This window comes from Musa acuminata, chromosome BXJ1-4 (assembly GCF_036884655.1).
Source record: "Musa acuminata AAA Group cultivar baxijiao chromosome BXJ1-4, Cavendish_Baxijiao_AAA, whole genome shotgun sequence".
NCBI classification, from domain to species: Eukaryota; Viridiplantae; Streptophyta; class Magnoliopsida; order Zingiberales; family Musaceae; genus Musa; species Musa acuminata.
The window spans coordinates 44681898-44700865 of NC_088330.1; the positions used below are offsets into that span (position 1 = coordinate 44681898).

Sequence of the window (18968 nt, forward strand, 5' to 3'; positions counted from 1 at the left end):
AACGCAGATTAAATCATAAACATATATCAAGTAGTTTCATCATCAAAATACGAGATTCAACAACGAGGAATTATCCGCTTTGGACGATGGACGCACCCTATACAGTTTTATCTTTTCGAAGTATACCAGCTCCAAAAGGCATATTTGAGGGTAAGGAAGATCCGACGGACTTAAGTCCTTAGTTTTCATACTCCTTAACCAACATGGGACTAAATGATCTTATTAATGCTCCATGTGGTAGGGGAGCCAATGACTTATAACCAAAGTGCACGGTTCGGAAGCGAGTTTGCTCGATCGAGGTGTAGGCCTCGATCATTTCTTTTAACGTCAATATGATAAGAGACCACGTAGTCCGTCGACCATTGGTGTGGCCCGTAGGCTCATGAGAAATTATCCACTTTGGACGGTGGATGTACCCATATGATTTTATCATTTCGGAGCATGTGAACTCCAAAACACGCCTCTGAGTGTAAGGGAGACCCGATGAACTTACGAGCCCTTGATTCCCATACTCCTCAACCAATGTGAGATTAAATAACCTTATCCCTCTTCAATCTTCACAAAAATATATAATATGATTAACACATACGTAATCGTGAAGATCAACAAGAGAAGTTCAATTTTTTCCCCCAAGTTTTATACTATATCTTTGAACATAAAACAAAACAAGCTCTTTTTATTCATCTTTACTGAGATTAGTACTAAATTTTTGGCAGTTTGTCTGAATCTTTTTTTTTTATAGTATTTTAGACTAAAGGAGATGAAATTTCTATTTTTTTCCTAATGAAATAAATTAAGTATTTATTTGATAAGATAGGATGATTGATTACTTATTATAATATCTTTCATTTCAAAATTATTTATGATATGATGTTTTTTATTATTTTAATATAAGAATTTATTCAATAAAATTTTATATTAAAATAATTAAAAACTATCATATTGTAAACAATTCAAAAATACTTAAATAATTTAAAAATAAAGAATATTACACTTGTCATCAGTACAGAAGCTTAAATTATTAAGACATAGATCAGTGCGATATATCATGCTCCCTTAAATTATTTATGATATGATGATTTTTTTAAATTATTATTTTTAATATAATAATTTATTTAATATATAATTAAAATTTTTATCATATCATAAATAATTTAAAAATAAAGAATATTACACTTGTCGTCATGTTAACTTAATATAATTCTTTTAGCTTCCGCGAAAATAATAAAACTGTGTACCTGTAAATCGCACGCGATATTTGCACGCTAAGTCGGAATGTCGTCCAAACTGTTCATGTCGCGTGGCGGCGGTGTCCAACAAGCAGTTGCTCGACGCCGTCATCTTCTGCCATGGACGCCACTTCATCATCGCTAATAAATGAAAGCCTTCGCCACCACCGCCCAACCCCCACTCTTTCTCCTCTCTTCTCGAGCGGAGGGGAGGCAAAATGGGAGGCTCCCAGCTGCTCTCTCCCCTTCCGAAACTCCTCGGCTTCATTCTCTTCCTTCTATGTGAGTCCCTCTTTGATCCACGGGTCCTTTCTTTGGCCGTCCACAGATCGCGGATTTTCGCCCTATTTTGCTTAAATTTGTGTTTTTGAGCTGGGTTTTTGACTCAATTGCGAGGGTTTTGCTTGTTTGGTGCGCGTTTCTTGCTGATTCTTGATGTTATTGAAGATGTTTCTTCTTGGTTTACTTATACAAAGGAGTTGTTGGGATTATTTCTTCAAGAAGAGCGGGGATTCTAGGATTACATCGCCCTTGTACGAACTTAGTTCTTCGATCTTAACGTGGTCGGTCTTCGTTTGGATCCCGAGGGTTTTGATGGGGTTGCGAGGGTGCTGACGGTTTGGTGCCGGTATCTTGTGGATTCTTGATGTCATTAAAGGTGGATTTTGTCGAGGAAGGAGTTCTCGGGAGCGAGGATCCTAGCGTTACATCGCCTCTGCACTAATTTTAGTTCTTGGATCTTGATATATTCGCTCTTCGCTCGAGTTTTGAGGGTTTTGATGGTATTGCGAGGGGGTTGCTGGTTTGGTGCCGGTATCTAGTGGATGCTATTAAAGATGTCTCTTTTTGGTTTACTTTTGTCAAGAAAGGAGTTCTTGGGATTAATTCTTCGATAGAAGCAGGGATTCTAGCATTACGTCGCCCTTGCACTAGTTTTAGTTCTTGGGGTTTGGCGTGATCGCTCTCATTTAGGACTGGATGCCATTGCGAGGGTTTACTTGTTTGGTATCCTATATAATGTGCTACTTCCTTGCTTTAACTTGATCGCCAAAATGCTGAAGAATAAATCACTGAATGCCTTCTTTCTATTCTAGTGTTATATAATTATCTAGCATGAGTTGGTCACATAAAAAGTAATTTTTTTGCAGTCATTTGCATATTCCGCTTCCACTAAAATTTTCAAGACTATTTTAATGCACTCTATTGTAGCAGTGTTTTTTCTTGTTCATGCTAGGCATTTCATCATTAGCAGAAACAGCATCTTATTATAACTTATGGCTAACCTTTATGAGTCAGGGCTGCAAGAATTCTACAAATTGGAGAACGTACTTCTTCATAGCTTTGCGCTGGTGAATCAGCAAAATGAGGAAAAGGAGAACACTTTTATGCTTGCTGCTTCTCCAAATAGTGCGCCACAACCTTTCCTTCCTCTTCTCGCACCTTCCCCAATGGGGACACCATTTTTCCACAACAGTACTCCAAAGTTATCAGGTTTTGACAGTTTCATTTAAATTGGCTACAATAAAGTTAGCAAGTAATTGTTAGGGTCACATGAGTTGCACTTAGTCTTACTTCCTCTTTGCAGGGCGGTGCACATTAAACTTCACTTCAGTTGACAGTTTAATGAGTACAACTGCTGTTGATTGCTGGACCTCTTTTGCTCCTTTCTTGGCCAATGTAATTTGCTGTCCTCAGTTTCAAGCCACTCTTACTATTCTAATAGGGCAATCAAGTAAAGAAACAGGGATGCTTGCTTTGGGTTCTACCCATTCAAAATATTGCCTATCAGATATTCAACAGATACTTGGAAGTCAGGGAGCTAGTAGTGATCTTCAAGAAATTTGTTCAATCCACTCATCTAACCTTACCAGAGGATCCTGCCCTGTATATGATATCAATGGGTTTGAGAGTGTTGTCGACTCTTCTAAACTCCTGTCTGCGTGCAGGAAAGTCGATCCTGTTACTGAATGTTGCAGTCAAATCTGCCAGAATGCAGTACTAGAAGCGGCAAATAAGCTTGCCTTGAGAAATGGTGAATTGATGGCAAGCTTCTCTATCAGTAATAGTTTAATTGAGCATTCATCTAAAATTGATAGTTGCAGAAGCATCGTCCTTAGGTGGTTATCTAGTAGACTCAATACAGCATCTGCCAAACAATTTCTGAGACGGCTATCCAACTGCAATGTCAATAGAGGTAATTTCAAAGGACCGTCTCTCTCCATTTTCTTCTCTAAAAATACTGCTCCAAATCATTGATTAATGAACAACTGCATTTTCCTTTCTTCCTGAGTTTCTTCTTGATGGTCACACAGTATTTCACTAGCTTAAGTTCAATTTCTTTAAGATTTTATGAATTTTCTTGGAAAACTTAGTTGGCTTGACCCTAGTTGATTAATAAAACAACAAAACTAATGCTAGAGCAAAGTTCTCCATGTGATAATAAAACACTAACCAGAGAACAAACACCATTAATACATCACATCTTGCTCATCAACATTTTGAACTAGATAACAAGGACAATTAGTGCCTGATATTATTCTGACAAACTAAGATCAACTGTATAAATAATTGCTTCAAACACTTGGTCCAATCTGACTGTGTACCTTGAAATCATCCTTTTTCCTTGGTTGTGCCCATATGCCTTTTCAGGCATCCTCTAGTATGCACTTGAAAAAAATTGATTCCTTGAACCCTTTGCAGTCACCTGATCCTTGACGTAAAAAAAGCACTTCCATTTATATGATCTCATATCGCCAAGGTTGTCAATTCACTTCCTATCTACGATCTTAAGAAGATCCATATACTCAGATTCTAGGATTGTAAATCCTGCAATGTTTGAGAAATCATTGATGGCTAGAGGTAATTGATGCATGGCAACTTAGCTAAGCATAGAAATCCTTGACAGCTTTCCGTTTTTTGTTTTGAATTATTGGACATTAATCCTTGACAGCTTTCCATAATTAACAACATAAAAATCCTGGACTGTAATCTCATCAAGGATTTAAATATCAGTTTTATACTGGTTTCAGTAACTTATATGACCAGTATGATGTTAGGATACCGGATTATATACTAGCCCGTCTCACCTGAAATTATCAAATAAAATAATAAATAAGATAAAATCAAACTAATGTGTACTAGTATAAGCTATATATTTTGGTATCATGCAGCCTGGGATATCATGTTCGGGTCACAGTCTATATTCAGAGGTGTACATTGATTCTCAGTATTGGCAGGTGCATTGTGGGTACACCCTTTTGTCAGTAAGTTGGTTAACCAATATATAACAATGAATGTGTACAAGACTTGACCCATATTTAAAACCTTGAATGTCATAATTAAAGAAAAAAACTCATCAATAAGAAACTCCTGACCCAGATTTTTTTGCAGTACTCAGTGTTTTGTCAAGGTTAGCTTTCTATTATTTAAGGAGATATTGCAACTACTTGAACCTCCTGATCACTCTATGAATCCTTAGTTGGTAGACATACAGGTAACAAATATTTTTAGACTTCATTGAGGCTTCCACACAGTAAATCAAACTAAAAAAGCGCTCAAAGCCCATGGAAAGCATGAAAAAGCCATTAATTCCATAGCCACCATCGCCTAGTAGCAACAAAGGGAGGCCGCAACAGCCTATGGACAAAGGGGAGGAAGGAAGAGAAAAAGGATAAAGGAGAGGAAGACATCAACCAAAAAGAGAGAAGTGGAGGGGAGGAGACGGGCCACAGGGACGGGAGAGACGATTGCCCATAGATAGAGGGGGAGGAGAGAGGATAGAGAAGAAGGGAAGGGAAGGCAGCTTATACAAAGTGAGGAAAGTAGAAGGGGAGAGGAAGTAGAGAGGTGTCTGGCCATTAACGGAAGGCAGGAGATAAGGGAGAGAAGAGGGAGAAAAGAGGAGAGGGTAGAAAAGACTGGAGGAGTGAGGTAGTTGGATGGGGCAGCGGTTCATAGTCACATAGGATAGAAGGGAAAGAGGGGAGAAGAGACAGGAAGAAGAGGAAGGAGAGGAGAGGAAGATGTAACTAGCAAACATATTGATAAGAGGTAGTAAACCTTTGCTCAGTGGATGTGGCTGGGCAACAACCATCCGCTTGAGAGATCTTGGCAATGATACCCAGATTGGATTGCTAGAATGGTTTACCTTTAAGCAATAATATCTTTTGCTATTTCCTAAATGATTTTTCTGTTGGTTTCCTGTTCTGCTCAATGTGCTTCTATTCGTGCAGTTTGTCCACTGGATTTTCCAGATACCAAGGCTGTTGCAGAAAATTGTGGCAATATGATTAAAAACAATACTACCTGCTGCCATTCTATGGAAAATTATGTGTCCCATTTACAGAAGCAAAGTTTTATAACCAACTTGCAGGCTTTGAGTTGTGCCACCTTGCTTGGTCTGAAATTGCAAGAAATGAATGTTAGCACAAATATTTATAGTTTGTGTCAAATAACTCTCAAAGATTTTTCACTCCAAGGTTAGTGCCATCAAGGTTTTTGGTATAATTGTAGAATCTACTTTTTCTTCACATTTCTACTTGGGATGAAAGGTGGCTGATAGTGGAAACTTCTATAGAATTTCACTTCTAATAAACTAATTTTCTTTTTTGAATTGCTAAAAAGTCATACTGATACCATTTTATTATCCTTTTCTTTGGATTGTGCTCGGTTCTTGGAATGGCAAAGCAGTTGGAACTCAAGGTAAAATATACAGTTCAGTCCTCCTGTCATAATTTTCTTGTTTGCTTGCTGATTTCTTTTTTTGTTATAATTTGTTTATGAATGAATTTAGGAGCTAAAAATGTGGTTCTGTTTATTATTAATCTCTGTAGCTTTGGCAGAGCAAACTGTCTTGAGATGCTTCAACTTTCCTGCATAAAATGATGCCCTATTAAAGTTGAGCAAGCTGTAACATAGACATGTGCTGGCTACTTATGAGCAGTTTCCTTTGTATAATTTGTAAGGTCTAATTTCTGTGTTACACTGGTTAATCTGAATTGTCTGGAAGACATTACAATGGAATCAATGATTTAAAGTTGTAATGGTCTTTTATTAATGCTTAGAACTAGCATGTGTAACTGATGCCTAAAGTCTATCACTATGGCTTTGTGAATGATAGCTGATTTTACTAATTCATTTAATTGGTCAGATACTTATAATATGAGTTTTCCTATAACTTTGGCAGTTGGTTTTCACAATGATGAATTAATGCTCAAGCGTTTTAGTCATGTTAATGGTCTAATATCTTGTGCGACATATGTTTAGGGAATTATGTTGTATGAGTTAAGATTAGTGACTTAATTCAGAATGAGAAAGTTGATAGATGCGTAACTGATTGATAAGAGTACTAAAAGGAAAAGAGATCTAAAATCATCCCTGTTCGTGAATGTAATTCCATGATAAAATGTCTTGGTTGCCTTTCTTTGCTTTAGATGCTTTATTTTCAGAATATATGAGAAACAGCAGCTCTCTGTTAAATCCATATGCATATTTGCATTCTCCTAATTAGTGCAAATGTACATCAATACCATTGCAATACAGAAGTTGCTATTAATATATTATGCTGAAAAAATGATTGACATAAAAGAATACAAAATGAGTGAACACAGTTGAGAGTTCAAACTCGTTTTTGATAAGATTCTTAGAGGAACATACCCAAGAGTCTATCAAGTAGAAATTAACCTTTGTATAGACTTTAAAAAGTCCCACGCCCAAACTGGGAGTACATGGCTACATAAGATCCAATTTTAAGGGATATATGATCTTTTGAATTTTAATGCCTGTTGACTATGGTGACTTCATCGGCAACTGAAGTAGCATTCATGAGCAAGAAAATGCTTTAAATTGGACCCTTGTTTGACACTCTGAATTACCCTCTTAAAATGAAGATGAAAATAAATAAAAAATTTCAAAGTACTAAAATGTACATATTTAGAACTTGAAAAAAGTTGGACAAGTCTAAAATCGAAAGTTGAGTATATCATGAAAGGTCTGATCATCTGGGCATGATAATGGAGCCATTTCTTCTTCTTTTTTTTCTTTTTTTTTCCTTTTTGAAGATGTTGAGCTACTTTCTACTAAGGCACATGTGCCACAGAAGAGTGACTTGGTAATCGTTTATTAGGCTAGCTAATGGTCAGTGATTTCCACCTTGTTGTTCAGTGTAATGCTACTAGTTAGGCATAAAGGCAGCAATGGGCATCAACGCTACTAGTTTGGACTTGGGAACTATGTTAATTGTTGAAGACAAAGGTGACCCAAATTACCAGATTGAGATGAAACAATTCCTGAGAACCACATCTAAAATCAGACAATCCTCAATTTTAACCACCCCTTTTAAGCCTTAAATAATTGCAATTACACATGATACTAAGCTTACTCTTTTTGATAATTGTGGGTACTCTTCTTTCTTTCTTGGCTGTGTACACAGAGAAATGAACTCTTGTTCAGTAAAATGATTTAATTTGCTGATATTTGATATATTTTGTAGAGTCTGGATGCCTTCTTCCAAGCTTGCCGTCAGATGTAACTTTTGACCCATCTTCAGGGATCAGTTTCACTTGTGACCTGAATGACAACATTGCAGCACCATGGCCCTCTGCATCTCAAATATCATCATCTTCATGCAACAAGTGTATGCAAATCAATTTGTCATCTAACTTTCATGGCATCATTTGTTTATGATCTTGTTTTGATTTGCTAGACAATGGTAGGTACTTTGTCTACAATTGTATGCTCAAGAGGTTTACCCTTAACGGTCAAAGGTTCATTGCATCTATTTGGAAGAGTTTTCAGTGATAAACACATGCTGACTTGCAGTGTCATAGACTGGTCCGAAAGTCTTCTATTGTTGTTATAAAGATGTTTCTGTTGTTAACCAAACATCTCCTGTTCATTAAGGAAACTTTAAAGAGTTTAGTTTACACAATTATGGTTCTTTTTTTCCTTGATTTTCATCAATTCAAGCCTTTCTACCCCCTCTTTTCTCCCTTCTATTACATGACTTCCCTTTTAGGAATAAACCTTTGACATGCTCTTTTGATTTTGGCAGCTGTTAATTTTCCAGCACTTCCAGCTGCGACATCTTCACAGTTTGGTAAGATCATAACTTTACTGTCGATGCTTGTTTGTCAACTATTTGTGCCTAAAGTGATTCTCATGTTTAGCATACTATATCACTTAACACATCTTTATACTTTGTTAGAAACATCTTTTTAACTTTTTTGCAGATTAATCCTCAGCTAAGGTTTCTTAATATTGATCGGCAGTTATGGTAGTGGATGCTCGGTTCCTCCATAAAAAGTTTTGATGGCTGTAGTTGTTGATGCTTGATGGTGTATTTAGTGTTTAATTTAGTTTTTTTACCTACTATGGTATTTGCTGTGAAGTCCACAGCATTGAATACCATATTCAAATGAAGGGTTCAGGAAGAGGTCTTAGTTCTTGGGTTTATGAATCTAGTTTCGTCTTGGAGTCTTCTTAAGCTGAGTATAGTTAGGTTCTCTCTGATACATTTTACAGGTCAAGTTAGTCTAAGACAATGGTTAATTGTGGACTTTGAAAATGAATGTGGCTAGTTGCATGGTAATCCCTTGCACTGAGCTTTATCGTAGTTGCAAAACAGCAACTGGAGGACTCAAAACAGGCTCGGGTGACTGAAGTCCCTTCTCAACTTGTCAATCCTATCCCCTCACCATGGTACAAGGGACACTAGAGATGGGATACCGATCAGAACTAATTGGTTAAAACAATATTGTCATCCAAAAACAAATTTATCCATTCCAGCACTCCAACTTTTCCAAATTGCTGATGACTGGTTTCCGTCACTTTTAAATAAATTGCTATGCTTCAGTCGCAGTCCTGATATTTAAGAAGCAATTTCTCAATTTGACAGAGCAGCAGTCTAGCTACAAACTCGTCTTCTTTCATCTGAGAATTCCAGATATACAATTAAATTCTTAGCTGAAGTTTAAATCATTATTTCACAGGTCAAACTGTTTATTTGGTTGGATTCACTCATCTTTGTCCAACTTGTCATTCAGGCTATTTCTTAGGATTCATCTTTCAGAATAGTTCTCTGATTGCGTTACAAACTTTAACACTTGCTTGTCTCAGGTAGTTGGGACATTTTTACCTTGTTGTTTTGTGGAATGCTTCTTACATATTGATTTCTTTGTCAGGTCTAATTGCAGCAGATATGATGCTTAGAGTGGTCTTTTCTTTATTATTGTTACTTGTGATACTGCTGTGATATGCTTGTGCTCCAAGAATGGTAATTTATAATGATGCCTCCAGACATGTTCATGCTGGTCTTCATATCGAACAGAGGTTAGCCTTTGATGGTGGGACTTCCCATCATCTTCAACAACATGCTGCATCTGTTAGAAATTTTTACATCCATATTTTTGGTTCCCTGATTGTTGCGATCAGCATAATATATCTTTGTAAGATAGAAAAGAAAAAAGTTTCATGAAAAGGAGTGTCCATGTAATTAATTACAATTTTTTTTAATCTCATTGAAATTTCTTCTATGCTTATCCTGAATCCTAGATCAGATGTAATCTACATAACTGAGAATGGTCATCTCATATGTTAGAATTTATGGTAGCTTTCTTGCATAGACCGCATGAAGAAGCTAAACCCGGCCAGTCTAGGTGAGTAACTTGTATAAATTTCTTCTCTATGCAATTAAATCTTCAATGTAAATGACCATGTAATACTGTCAAATAAATTGTCATTTTCTGAGTAGTTGAATTTATGTATGTGTTATTTTGTTGAAAGTCCAAAAAATGTTATCTTGTTTGCTGCTTATTGGTTTCATGTATCATCGGATAAAGTTTTGCACAAAATGGGGATAATAAAGTGTTTTTTTTTGTTTTTTCTGTGGTAAAAAAATTAAAGAGTAAGATTTTCCACAAGGTCATCATTTATATGTACTGATGATTAGAACCAATGTATAAAAGGTGGGTGAATGATATTGAAATCTGTAGTTCATCTGGCAACTAATGGAAAATGCTGTAGGAAGTGTGGTAGTGTGTGTCACATGAAAATATGAAAGATTTCTGCACAGCATACTAGTGCAAGAATTCTTTACTTGTTTGGAATTTTTAGGTTAGCAATTTTTTGTTGTATTGGTAGTTACAGTGGAGAAGCTTCAATTAGTATCATCATCCAAAGTATTTTGGCATTAGAGAATTGTTATGACATAATGAAGTGGAGATGAAGGCAACCATTCCAAGAAAGTCATGGGTTTGTCACAGGTATGTTAAAATATCAACAGTGTCACTTCCGATACGGTTGACACTCTCCCCCTTTCTACCGGCTTCACATCACTTGACCTATATAATATACACAAACCCACACCCTCTCTCTCTCTCTCTCTCTCTCTCTCTGTGTGTGTGGGAGGAATGGGAATAAAAAGGATTGCACCGACATCTGAAAGTAACGCACACCTAAACAAGTCTTCATCATCATCGTCGTCGTTGATATGTCGGAAACTAGGGGGTTCTACTCAATTCCGATACCTCCTCGAGTATACTCTGCAGGTTGGGTCTCCAGCACCGGTCCCTGTTCTCGGTGCAAACCCCACCTATCGTTGCGATATCCGCAAGAATCGTCTTGAGCGGCAATCCCTTTTCGTCCGCTTGATGTAGCAGCTCTTCCAGTTGCTTCTTGCTGATCCTGATCTTGATCTCCGTGGAGGCCACCCCTTGTTTCCGACATATGGATTTCTTCCAGTGCAAGAATTCTTCCAGTTCCTCCTTCGCCGGCGGGTTTGCGGATGCTGCAGCAACTCTCTCGGTCTTTTCTTCTTTTCGACAATGTGCGGGACTCGGGAGCTCCGCCGCCTCCCATTCCTCCTCGCCCACCCACGAGATTGGCTTCTGTAGATCGATGCAGTTCCCCATCTCTCTCTCTCTCTCTCTCTTCTTTCGAAGGCGAACCGAATTGAGTCACTTAATTTTCTTCGTGGTACCGAAGCTTTCCGTAAGCGGGAGACGAAAGAGCCCAAGATTCGGAAGAGGCACCGAGAGGATAGCAGCTCCACGCTTGCCGATGGAGATCCAGACATAGGATATAAATGGGAGAGTGTGTGACCCACTGTGATGTCCACGTGGCATACTGTGGTTGGTTTATAATCGAGCCTGCCTGCCAGCTCGACTAAAGTTGACCTCTCCCAACCAATAAGAATAGTTTCTATCCCCACTTTATTGGGTTTTAGTTTTACCTACCCGGTCTTGTAATTGGAGGTTGCGTCACGTCGACTCTGGGTTCCCTTCACTGGCGGTGGCGCACGCGGGAGTCAGGTGTGAACGGGAGATCGCTAGGAATGATTCTCACCACGTGCCGCGCACGTTCTCCTTCTCGACCGCCCTCACGTCGACTCGACAGCTCGCTCCATCTCCCTGTCACGGAAAGTGGGGTTAAAAAACTGCCGGGGGAACCATCTTTCTCAATCTTAAAGCATTAGCCGAGAGATAGCGTCCTGCGATTACCCGCAGGAACTCGGGGTTCTCCCAGGTCAAGGGCACCGATCTCAGCGACATACATCGAGCTCTTGGTGTGCACGGCAAGGGGATCACAACCCCTCGTGGAGAGGAGGCGGGCTCATGCCGGTCGTAGCCCAAAGCAAAGCGAGTAGATCCCATCGTTCGTCAAAGTCAAACATCATGTTCTTGTTGCCTTCAAAGCATCATTCTTTTTATTCATGGATTAAGATTATCGCCTTCTGATGTGTTATGGTACCTAATTGTTTGATGTTAGAGGTTAAAGAAGACCTCTAGATATCTTATGATATCTATATTTGTTTGTTTGAGAAAGAAAACAAGGAGAAGGAAGAAGGCAATGATCCAGTTCGATTATGATGTCAGGTTGGAGGCACTCGTAAAGACGTACTTAGATATCTTATTTCTCATACTCCTCACAATTAGTGTCAATCAAATTAATGTGGTTGCCAATGGCAACGGAGGTCCAAATCAAACCGGCACGATTGCCAGAAGGGAATGCATGCATCGAAGCCATCACCAAAAATTTCATCTCACTCGCAAAGAAAACAGCAAACAGGGCCTGCCCGTTCACTGTTCAGTATACTGTGGTGCCTGTTCCAAAGTAAGCTTTCTCGAAATGGAGAAAGCCACCAAGAATATATCTGCCAGCACCAGCACCAGCACCAGCACCAGCACCAGCACCAGCAGCAGCAGCAGCAACAATTGGTTTCTTCATAAAGCCTGATTAAACCCCCTGTACATTCCTACACACTGACAAGCTGGAAAAGAACCCCATGTATGATGACAGTAAGATTCAAAATGTTGTTTTGATGCCTTCTAGTCTTCAAAAAGCTTCTTTGCATCCTTTCTCAGCTTCCGGTACCCGTTTCCGGGAATCTTCTCTCCCTTACTCGTATCTGAAACGTCCACTGCGGAACAGATGCTCGAAAGGAATCCTCCACCGCCTGCCACCCTCTTGTTATTTTTCTTCTTCTTCTTCTTCTTCTTCTCCTTCTTTCCACTTGAGCCGCCGCCCGACTCGTTGCCGCAGCTTCCGCTGGTCGATGCTGTATCTGCGGTCACTTTGTTGTGTTTCTGTTGGGAGAAATCATTGTGGACCAAGTTGAGCCTGCTGCGGAAGTAGTCAATCTCTTGCGACATCAATGAGGCTATGGTCCCTCGAGCACCGACCTCGACCTGAGACGGCGTTGACATGGCCTCGAGGTTGCAGGAACTGCTCCTAGTGTTTGCTTTAATGGCAGCGTACGGAGGGAGGGTGATGGTAGAGTAGCGTAGAATGGTGTTGCGGTTTGGTGGGAATTGGTTTCTTTGGTGCTTTGAGGTGGTTGGTGGAGGGGCAGTCTCCGCGTGCGTGCCTTCCACATGAAGCATCCAATCGCTCGTGTATGCAACGAACGAATCGAACTCGGAAACGACAAAGAGTTCACGTTGATTCCATTAAACACGATGTTGGGAGGACTCGCGGGGTGTCGAAAGCTTTTCGCATGAGATGAGTGACATGTTTCTTGTTCGCAAGAGCGTACCTAATCCTGGAATTTCTATCCAAATAAATGTATAGGTTTCAATGAATCCATCTTCCATTTTCTGAACTCTTTTTTATGTTCGAAGTGAATTAAAATAGGCTCTTAAATTAAAATGGGGATGTTATGATGCATCCATCTGCCATTTTGAACTTTTTTTTTTAATGTTCGTAACGAATTAAAATAGGATGCTCTGAGAAGGAGGAAAGGGTGGCTCTTATTCTTCTTCTTCATCTTGATGAACCAGAAAACAAACAAGTAAAACTTTCAAAAAAGGAAGGGGCATTCCGAGAATCGAACTCGGGACCTCTCGCACCCAAAGCGAGAATCATACCACTAGACCAAATGCCCTTATTTTTGTATTATTTTTAATCCATAATAAATTAAAATAGATATCTAATAGAATAACGAAAAAATAAAATCGGGGCATTCCGAGAATCGAACTCGAGACCTCTCGCACCCAAAGCGAGAATCATACCACTAGACCAAATGCCCTTATTTTGTATTATTTTTAATCTATAATAAATTAATATAGATATCTAAGTGAATAACGACAAAATAAAATCGGGGCATTCCGAGAATCGAACTCGGGACCTCTCGCACCCAAAGCGAGAATCATACCACTAGACCAAATGCCCGGTTCGTGAATAGCCTTCTTTCAAATCCTTCTCTTTTGTGTGTTCTTGTCACCCGTCACCCTTCTTGTCCCCAAAGTAGATAACACTTTGCAACTGAGCCTTGAGGCCCAAATCGGTTCGTAGGTGAATCGTACCAAATTAGATAACGACGAACGGCTTGGTTGTTCACAACCATGTGGAGGTGACATTGTCAACGTGGCAGTTAACTCGCTCGCTCGCACGCATTTAGCCATGCCTCTTTGCATGGTCGCTTAGTCCGTGTTACAGATTGTATTCCCTTGTTTTCTTCTAGATCTGAGAGAGAGAGACATGGGACTCGTCTCGGGGCTTGTTGACGCAGCCGTGGTGCTCTTCTCCGGCGTGTTGGCAGTAGCGGTGCCGCTGATCGATGCCCAGGTGTGCCTCCCCGAGTGGCTGTACCCGGCGCCGCTGTTGGAGTTGAAGCGGTGGTACGGCGAGACATATGGCGACTACCTGATGGCCGAGAAGCCCCACTTCTTCACCGGCCTCGTCTGGGTCGAGATCGCCTTCCTCTGGCCACTTTCCCTCGCCAATTTCTACGGCATCCTCGCCCGCCGCCCTTGGGCCGCCACCACCTCCCTCATGGCCGGCGTCTCCATCGCCACCTCTATGGTATCTCCCTCTTTCTTCAACTAAAGATCTCATCTCTTTCCGATCTTTTTGTTCTTTTCTTTTCTTTTTCTTGAAAAGATTCCTCTTTTTATTTAGGGTCTGTCACTTCTTTTTGTTCGCTCTTTTGTGTCTGTGTGTGTGTGTAGTAATTGTCACTTTAGGGTTGGATCATGGATCATAGTATTAGGTCGTTTTTTGTAAGATTTTAGATGTGAGATTAGCCTGTGGTTTGTTGCTAGATTTATCTTGTGGCATTTTCAGTGACGATGATTTCAAGAAAAAGAAAATAAAAAAAGGGCAAGAACAGCTTGTTCGGTTCTTGATTAAATGAACGGCAGGTAAAGTGGTCGACGGCAGTAATTAATATACTGAATTGAAGCTAGGGTCGTGAGAGTGACTTATTGAACAACTGTCTTGTTTAAATTCGATAGAAGAAAGATCTAACTCCTAAATGAAAGTTTATGAAGAGGCTGTCTGAATTCGTGGCTTGCTAAGTTGGATTTCTGATGTTCTTTCTTTATTCTTATATTCATATTAAAGTCGATACAACAACCACATACACAACACTTTCTAGCTGAATAAAATTTAATTTACGATTGGATAAAGCAATCGAAAGATCTCTTGACTGGAAAAAGCATGATAAGGAGCACTGTTTATCGATGCTTCTACAAATAGTTCATATATGTCTGTGTTTTTGCCAAAAACACACGTTTGATGTAATATTTAAGCAGGAATGGATTTTATCTTTTCAAATGACTTAATGTGTATTGATTGTAAGTAATTTTTTTATATTTTCCATTTGTTGACAAGTGTCAAAATTGTATTTTTTTTTCTTAAAATATGAAGTTTTATCTGCTGCAACAAGTCAGCCAATGTTTGGTCACATATGCATGATATGTCCTCATTTGTTTTCCGATTTTTTGTTATTGAACTTTTCAACAATGCGAGGTTCTTTATGATTTCTTTCAAAAACAAAAGCTGCGAACATGATATTTGTGATGAAGTATTTGATTGTGCTTCTTTTTAGCTATCTTTTTTTGTTGCCTAGACTTTTATTTCTTCTTTATTTAAGTGTGCTACTTTTATCCCACTGAAAAAACATATATATATATATATATATATATATATATATATATATATATATATATATATATATATATATATATATATATATATATATATATATATATATATATATATTAACGTGACAGCTTCAATATCAGAGTTTTGAATGGACGCATATGGCACCGACATGTGCTCATGAGTTGATTTATGTTTGTAAACAGAAAAAGAAGTGGTTATATTGATGTTGGATTTTGAGAGAGCTTATAAACTTTGTGAATTCAGGTTTTAGTCACTGTTGAAACTAAAAAAACTAATATTCTTTCTAATGTTGAAAGATGTCAGTAAGTTAGGTGAGCGAGGGACTAATGTAGAGCTGAGAGACGCTTTTTCTTCTCTTCTTCTTGATCCATGTAGAAGATGGTTTGGATAAAGAAGTCAAACTGGCTTCTCCAGATGGCTGGTTGTAGAGACTGGGCAATGATCTAGTGAGTCGTGCACAAAAAATTTTGAATCTGCAATTTGTTGATTTCACTTGTTTAGTTTACATGGATAATAGGCCTCCAAGTATCCAATTCATTAAATTGCACTATATTGGCTGTGATGTTCAATGCTCAAGTAGATTTTGGGGGCTGGTGCTGGCGGTAGCTTCAGGCTACCTACATTGGCTGCTCATAAGTGGTAAATTGTTGTAGCTGTTGATGTTAGTTTCTACCATCACTTTATAATTTTTTCTATATTAAGAGTGAACATTCTTCATGACTTTTGAAAAGGGCACCACTTTTTAGTTGTCATCCTACTATGTCGAAACAAGAGAAGTGCAACAACTTGAAGTCTCAAGGGATCATTCGATATTCTAAGCAGGAATATAAAAATGCTTTAATTATCTTATCTTGAATTACAGCGATTGCCCATTGTGTTGCTTTCCTCCTGCATGAACTGATTGCGCTTGAATTAATCTGCTCAACACTAGCCATCCCCAGCAGCTGTAATGATGTTTATGTTAAAGTAGGTCGTTGTTGATGTTTGTATGTAGTAATTCTGTAATTCTATCTCCTTGAAATGTTTTTGACCTGTTCTGTAATTCTATCTTGTTCACATAAAAATGCTGAAATTAATCATTTCAGGCTGCTATAATGGCGGAGTTGCTAGGTTCTGGCAGAGCATCTGACCAGCTGCTTCGAATGTATGTTCCTTTTGGGGTTTTTGCGCTTCTAGCTATTTTGCGGGGACTCTTCTCTCGTACTAAACCGCGACGCCCCACGGCTACATCTCATGTCCCTACAGCCAGGAAGAAGAGGGCATAATTAACCTGCTGGTGTGTTTCTCGTATGGATGAGAATCCTGTTGGATATCTTCATGCCTGATCCTCTTTTGCAGTTGTTTTCCTTCTCATGATGTAACAACTTTTGCTGTTAGGTACTACCTGGAAATCAGCTTTTCACTCCAAAGTTTTTCTACTATTCATTGTGTTTGCTCTGACTCGCACGTTGATGATTGATTGAGTTGCAATAGTTTGTTGAGGGCATCAATGAGTTTAATATCTAATTTCTCCTGTCCAGCAATGTTGTCTGCCTGATAATAAAAGTGCAATTGCATCAATGGTTACCAACATAAATGTAGGATGGTCTTGAGGAATCTACGGACGGATGAATCAAATTCTGTGTAAGTAAATGTTTATGAGCTTTGAAAATGGAGTGGGTTGTGATCATCATCGCCATTTGTTAGTTATTTCAGCAATCTCGAACAACATATGGAAGTTGTTTAATGCTCCAACATTTGATACACAGTGGACTCCATTGACATAATTTTTTAATTCATATGATTGTGACTTGATCCAGTGAAAGTAGAGTTCCATACAGAAAAGGTTTCGATAATTTCATCAAGCCTGTAAATAATCGTTACAGAAAATCTCTTATGGTTCTTTAAATAATCGTTATAAATATAGATTTCTGGTTCTTTAAATAATCGTTATAAATATAGATTTCGTAAACATTATACGACAAAGGATCCAATACGATCCGTCGATAATTAAAAATCTTGATAAGTGCTCACGTGACAGGAATAAGAGAGTGAATTAACCTTAGACACTATTCTAATGGCTTATTCAGTCATGTATTACTCGGGTATCTCTTAATGATTGTGCGATAAAAATCCAATATGATCCGTCGATAATTAAAAATCTCCATAAATGCTCACATGACATTGATGTGGAATAAGAGAGTGAATTAACCTTAGATACTGTTCTAATGGCTTATTCAGTCATGTACTACTCGGGTAGCTCTTATAAGAGAGTGAATTAACCTTAGACACTGTTCTAATGACTTATTCAGTCATGTACTACTCGGGTAGCTCTTAGGATCTATATTGGTTGACATTCTGCATTATTCTACGAAGCTAGAAGGTCCCCAAAATGATTGCCTAGATGGCTTATTTTTGGACAGTTTTACCTCTACATGACGACTATAAACAACGAGCATAGAACGACCATAAAAGACAATCAAAATGAGGCTACAAAGTCTACTGTAAACCCTCTAAATGCTATGCAAAACATTAACACAACCGAAAGACACACACATACATAAGCATTACATTTAACACATTGTTTACAGTTTTATTTGTGATATTCTCTCCCACTTATTCCTTCGATGTTCTTGTCGAAACCTTTGCGTATGTTGTATCTCCTCACGTTTGTTGAATTTTCAATCTTTTGCTCCTGTTGTAACATATCTCTTGGCTCTCAATTACTCTCCATCACTATTATTGAGTAGCCGAACTTTGATCCGTCATGCTGCTTCAACTTGCCAATGACTGACTTTTATGTGGGGTTGGCCAAGTTATGATAATCTTTCTTGGTTCCTACGGATACTTCAGAGGAAGGAAAATACCTTATTTGTTATACGTTAGTCTATTAAATGTCTCGCGCTGCTTGAACTAGGTGGATGTCTATTGGAGTCTTAAAAAGTACCTTGTAAACTTTAAAATTTTTGAGGTCTTTCCTTCACATTATCCATCAATTTCTTCTCTACTTAGTTATCACCTCAAAGTATGTTTGCATCACTTCCACTTTTGTCAAACTTTCATTTGACATTCTGTTGGGAAATAAAACAAACAACTACTCTTGATAGAATTGATCACCGTTAGTGAGGAGTTGACAACTGTTGTCTTCCACTAAGTTTCTTCAAATGGTCTTTAAACATATGCAGAGCTCTACTATTAGATAAATAAGAGAACTGAGATATTCGATTTTACCAATTCTCTTAAGAGTTGAGAAATCAAAGGTTACTCGACTTTACCTACATCCTCGAGGGTTATGCTTTATATATTGAGCTGGTTATTAGCCATCGATTGCTCTTTACTCACACTTCTAAGCAATTG

At 38.5% G+C, this 18968-nt stretch overlaps 2 protein-coding genes and 3 non-coding genes across 9 annotated transcripts; 2 read left to right on the top strand and 3 right to left on the bottom strand.

Moving 5' to 3' along the window:
- The first annotated feature begins 1308 nt into the window (after positions 1-1308).
- On the top strand, positions 1309-9773 carry LOC103982090 (uncharacterized GPI-anchored protein At1g61900). 5 transcript variants are annotated; one of them, XM_065180401.1, is made up of 8 exons: positions 1309-1511; positions 2526-2720; positions 2815-3423; positions 5462-5707; positions 5916-5942; positions 7720-7863; positions 8281-8325; positions 9410-9773. In XM_065180401.1, the coding sequence occupies exons 1-8, from the start codon at positions 1448-1450 to the stop codon at positions 9478-9480; spliced, it is 1401 nt and encodes a 466-aa protein (XP_065036473.1). In that variant the 5' UTR covers positions 1309-1447; the 3' UTR covers positions 9481-9773. The 5 variants fall into 5 exon arrangements, with proteins under 5 accessions (XP_065036473.1, XP_009397173.2, XP_065036474.1 ...); XM_009398898.3 differs by having other exon boundaries at positions 5916-5930; XM_065180402.1 differs by having other exon boundaries at positions 5919-5942.
- A 3763-nt stretch (positions 9774-13536) lies between these two features.
- Positions 13537-13608, bottom strand: TRNAP-UGG (transfer RNA proline (anticodon UGG)). The gene has a single exon. It is a non-coding gene; the product is annotated as a tRNA-Pro (tRNA).
- A 72-nt stretch (positions 13609-13680) lies between these two features.
- On the bottom strand, positions 13681-13752 carry TRNAP-UGG (transfer RNA proline (anticodon UGG)). Its single transcript has one exon. It is a non-coding gene; the product is annotated as a tRNA-Pro (tRNA).
- Positions 13753-13823: 71 nt separating this feature from the next.
- TRNAP-UGG (transfer RNA proline (anticodon UGG)) lies at positions 13824-13895 on the bottom strand. Its single transcript has one exon. It is a non-coding gene; the product is annotated as a tRNA-Pro (tRNA).
- A 251-nt stretch (positions 13896-14146) lies between these two features.
- On the top strand, positions 14147-17053 carry LOC135671957 (uncharacterized). The gene is made up of 2 exons (XM_065180404.1): positions 14147-14528; positions 16718-17053. Exons 1-2 carry the CDS (start codon positions 14205-14207, stop codon positions 16895-16897), a joined length of 504 nt encoding a protein of 167 aa, XP_065036476.1. The 5' UTR covers positions 14147-14204; the 3' UTR covers positions 16898-17053.
- The last annotated feature ends 1915 nt before the right edge of the window (positions 17054-18968 follow it).